The sequence below is a fragment of the Coregonus lavaretus genome, assembly GCF_964263955.1.
Source record: "Coregonus lavaretus genome assembly, contig: HAP1_SCAFFOLD_1929, whole genome shotgun sequence".
NCBI lineage: Eukaryota > Metazoa > Chordata > Actinopteri > Salmoniformes > Salmonidae > Coregonus > Coregonus lavaretus.
The window spans coordinates 3,338-8,266 of NW_028162256.1; the positions used below are offsets into that span (position 1 = coordinate 3,338).

At 45.2% G+C, this 4,929-nt stretch overlaps 1 protein-coding gene across 1 annotated transcript; it reads left to right on the forward strand.

Moving 5' to 3' along the window:
- The first annotated feature begins 1,272 nt into the window (after nt 1-1,272).
- Nucleotides 1,273-4,929, forward strand: LOC311119421 (ras-related protein Rab-5C-like). The gene is made up of 3 exons (XM_084194116.1): nt 1,273-1,602; nt 4,490-4,612; nt 4,836-4,929. The coding sequence occupies exons 1-2, from the start codon at nt 1,437-1,439 to the stop codon at nt 4,579-4,581; spliced, it is 258 nt and encodes an 85-aa protein (XP_084050242.1). The 5' UTR covers nt 1,273-1,436; the 3' UTR covers nt 4,582-4,612; nt 4,836-4,929.

The following is a 4,929-nucleotide window of genomic DNA, read 5'->3' on the forward strand; positions in this document are numbered from 1 at the left end:
ACAATTATCTGTAAGGTCCCTTTCCAATGCCTCGCACAGAAGGGAACCTGTTGGTAGACATTGAATAACCCATTGAGCATGGTGAAGTTATTAATTACACTTTGGATGGTGTATCAATACACCCAGCCACTACAAAGATGCAGGCGACCTTCCTAACTCAGTTGCCAGAGAGGAAGGATACCGCTTAGGGATTTCACCATGAAGCCAATGGTGACTTTAAAACAGAGTTTAATGGCGGAGACAACTGAGGATGGATCAACAACATTGTAGTTACTCCACAATACTAACGTAACTGACAGAGTGAATAGAAGGAAGCCTGTACAGAATACAAATATTCCAAAATGTGCATCCTGTTTGCAACAAGACACTAAAGTAATACTGCAAAAAATGTGGCAAAGCATTTAACTTTTTATCCTGAATACAAAGTGTTATGTCTGGGGCAAATCCAATACAAGACATTACTGAGTACCACTCTCCATATTTTTAAGCTACATCATGTTATGGGTATGCTTGTAATCGTTAAGGACTGGAGAGTTTTTCAGGATAAAAAAATTAACAAAATGGAGCTAAGCACAGGCAAAATCCTAGAGGAAAACCTGGTTGTCTGCTTTCCACCAGACACTGGGAGATGAATTTACCTTTCAGCAGGACAAGAACTTAAAACACAAGGCCAAATCTACACTGGAGTTGCTTACCAAGAAAACAGTGAATGTTCCTGCGTGGCCAAGTTAGTTTTGACTTAAATCTACTTGAAAATGTATGGGAAGACTTGAATGGCTGTCTTGCAATGATCATCAACCAATTTGACAGAGCTTGAAGAATTTTGAAAAGAATAATGGGCAAATGTTGCACAATCCAGGTGTGGAAAGCTCTTCGAGACTTACCTAGAAAGACTCACAGTTGTAATCGCTGCCAAAGGTGCTTCTACAAAGTATTGACTCAGGGTTGTAAATACATATGTAAATTAGATATTTCTTTATTTAATTTTCAATAAATGAGTAACATTTTCTAAACATGTTTTCACTTTGTCATTATGGGGTATTGTGTGTGTATGTGGTTGAGAACAAAAAAAATGATTTAATCAATTTTGAATTCAGGCTGTAACACAATAAAATGTGGAATAATTCAAGGGTTATGAATACTTTCTGAAGGCACTCTACTTTACTTAAGTTTTCCTGTATCATACTGGCCGCCAACTTGTGATGTTATTAGTCACAGTCTGTTCTTTCTTCCAGCCCCCACAGGTGAAGTCCCCTCTTCCTCCAACCCGCCTTGACTCTCCTGACCCAGCTTAGCCCACCCTCGCCTGGCCTGTCTCAGCTCCAGCACCTGCTCAGCTTCAGAGCCCCAGTCCTCCGCCCCAGACACACCCACCTAGAGCAGCCTCATCCTCCACCAAGAGCCTCTTACACTGGTGAATCTCTCTGCTCAGCAGCATGGCAGGTCGAGGAGGACCAGCACGGACCAACGGCGCGGCGGCCAGCAACAAGATCTGCCAGTTCAAGCTGGTGCTGCTGGGAGAGTCAGCGGTGGGCAAGTCCAGCTTGGTGCTGCGCTTCGTCAAGGGCCAGTTCCACGAGTACCAGGAGAGCACCATCGGAGGTGAGTAGGGACACTGTTTGCATTGGGATTGTTATTCTTCTGACTGTGTCTTAGTCATGCTTAGTGTTTGTGTTGATTTATTGCTGTTCTTGTGTTGAGTCAGTATCATGTTATAAAGATCAAATAGAATGGAAGTGTGAATGTGTAGTAGACTGAAGGAAGACCATTTACAATGCCTTCTTAACTGGGGCTGTGTTCAAGGCCAGATCAGGAGCAGACCTGAGCTGCAGAACCAGTTATTTCTTGGCAGCTGATCACCTGACTCTCGCATGAGCAGCCAAACCTCTCAGACTGACACTTTAAATATGCCACAAGGAGTGGGATGTCCTGACTCTTGGCCACAGAAAGCCTTATAGAGAATGTTCAAACTGAAAACAGAAAATAGATATGTGCTAGAAAGAGGTACTTGTCATCTGTCTAATAACGTATGTATTGACTTAATGCTAGCCGGAGTGGAGCAGAGAGAAGGGGGTCTCTCTCTGTGGACTCTTTAAAACAGGAAGGAAGTCGGTCAACAATGGGATTTTGTCCTGGAACTTCTCTAATAGCATCTGGAAACCAATACTTGATGGCTCGATGGATACCTGTCCTCAAAGAGCGCTCACGTTTCTATAACATTCAAAGAATTCCACTGCAAAAGTTGGGTAATGAGTAACTGTCTTTTCAGCTTCACCTAGTGTTTTAAACCTACACACAGATGTTGGGAACTTTCATTATGATTTAGCGTTTTTTTTTTTTACACCGAGTCACATCATGCAGCAGGAGCCACAGTAGGGTGAGGCTGGAGAGACAGGATGCTCGGTGCTTACACTAGCCAAAGCCTTAGGACGAGTCAGCATTTTGTTTCTTTTTTTTAAAACCTGTCGTCAGCTGCCTGGTCTAAGGTCACCAAGCTTTAGTATGGAGCGGGCTTCCTCTATGAGCGCTGCTGCACATTTCCCTCAGCCATGTGACACAATTCAAATTCAAACCCTCAACAAGTATCCTTTGCTCTCGTAACTGACACTTCTCTAGATATATATAATAGAGCTCTTGTGTGAAAAACAAACATCCATTGTGAAATCTATCTTTGTCATGTACACTGCTCAAAAAAATAAAGGGAACACTTAAACAACACAATGTAACTCCAAGTCAATCACACTTCTGTGAAATCAAACTGTCCACTTAGGAAGCAACACTGATTGACAATACATTTCACATGCTGTTGTGCAAATGGAATATACAACAGGTGGAAATTATAGGCAATTAGCAAGACACCCCCAATAAAGGAGTGGTTCTGCAGGTGGTGACCACAGACCACTTCTCAGTTCCTATGCTTCCCGGCTGATGTTTTGGTCACTTTTGAATGCTGGCGGTGCTTTCACTCTAGTGGTAGCATGAGACTGAGTCTACAACCCACACAAGTGGCTCAGGTAGTGCAGCTCATCCAGGATGGCACATCAATGCGAGCTGTGGCAAGAAGGTTTGCTGTGTCTGTCAGCGTAGTGTCCAGAGCATGGAGGCGCTACCAGGAGACAGGCCAGTACATCAGGAGACGTGGAGGAGGCCGTAGGAGGGCAACAACCCAGCAGCAGGACTGCTACCTCCGCCTTTGTGCAAGGAGGAGCAGGAGGAGCACTGCCAGAGCCCTGCAAAATGACCTCCAGCAGGCCACAAATGTGCATGTGTCTGCTCAAACGGTCAGAAACAGACTCCATGAGGGTGGTATGAGGGCCCGGCGTCCACAGGTGGGGGTTGTGCTTACAGCCCAACACCGTGCAGGACGTTTGGCATTTGCCAGAGAACACCAAGATTGGCAAATTCGCCACTGGCGCCCTGTGCTCTTCACAGATGAAAGCAGGTTCACACTGAGCACATGTGACAGAGTCTGGAGATGCCGTGGAGAACGTTCTGCTGCCTGCAACATACATATACATATACATATACGTCATTTAGCAGACGCTCTTATCCAGAGCGACTTACATGAGCAATTAGGGTTAAGTGCCTTGCTCAAGGGCACATCGGCAGATTTTTCACCTAGTCGGCTCGGGGATTAGAACCAGCGACCTTTCGATAACTGGCACAACGCTCTTAACCACTAAGCTACCTGCCGCCCCATCCAACATCCTCCAGCATGACCGGTTTGGCGGTGGGTCAGTCATGGTGTGGGGTGGCATTTCTTTGGGGGGCTGCACAGCCCTCCATGTGCTCGCCAGAGGTAGCCTGACTGCCATTAGGTACCGAGATGAGATCCTCAGACCCCTTGTGAGACCATATGCTGGTGCGGTTGGCCCTGGGTTCCTCCTAATGCAAGACAATGCTAGACCTCATGTGGCTGGAGTGTGTCAGCAGTTCCTGCAAGAGGAAGGCATTGATGCTATGGACTGGCCCGCCCGTTCCCCAGACCTGAATCCAACTGAGCACATCTGGGACATCATGTCTCGCTCCATCCACCAACGCCACGTTGCACCACAGACTGTCCAGGAGTTGGCGGATGCTTTAGTCCAGGTCTGGGAGGAGATCCCTCAGGAGACCATCCGCCACCTCATCAGGAGCATGCCCAGGCGTTGTAGGGAGGTCATACAGGCACGTGGAGGCCACACACACTACTGAGCCTCATTTTGACTTGTTTTAAGGACATTACATCAAAGTTGGATCAGCCTGTAGTGTGGTTTTCCACTTTAATTTTGAGTGTGACTCCAAATCCAGACCTCCATGATTTGATACATTTGATTTCCATTGATAATTTTTGTGTGATTTTGTTGTCAGCACATTCAACTATGTAAAGAAAAAAGTATTTAATAAGATTATTTCATTCATTCAGATCTAGGATGTGTTATTTTAATGTTCCCTTAATTTTTTTGAGCAGTGTATTTCATCAAATCACAAGTGTTTTTTTCCTGTGCAGGATACATTCACACGCGCAAAGAACTGGGTGAAGGAGCTCCAACGACAAGCCAGCCCCAACATCGTCATTGCACTGGCAGGGAACAAAGCTGACCTTTCCAACAAAAGAGCTGTGGACTTCCAGGTACTGAGGAACACCTAACAGTTAGATGCTGCTCCCACTGGACTATTAGTGGGAAATGTTAAGGTTGTTTAAACAGTAGAATGTCTACAAATGACATTTTTATCATTTCTGTTGATATTCATGAATGCTCACAAACTCTCAAAACGTTGGGTTATTACTGAGTGTATCTATATGTTTGTGATAGACCTCTAAAGATCTCTGTCCTTCCTTTGTTTTTTTGTAGGAAGCACAAGCGTACGCAGATGACAACAGTTTGCTCTTCATGGAGACTTCAGCCAAGACGGCCATGAACGTCAATGAGATCTTTATGGCCATAG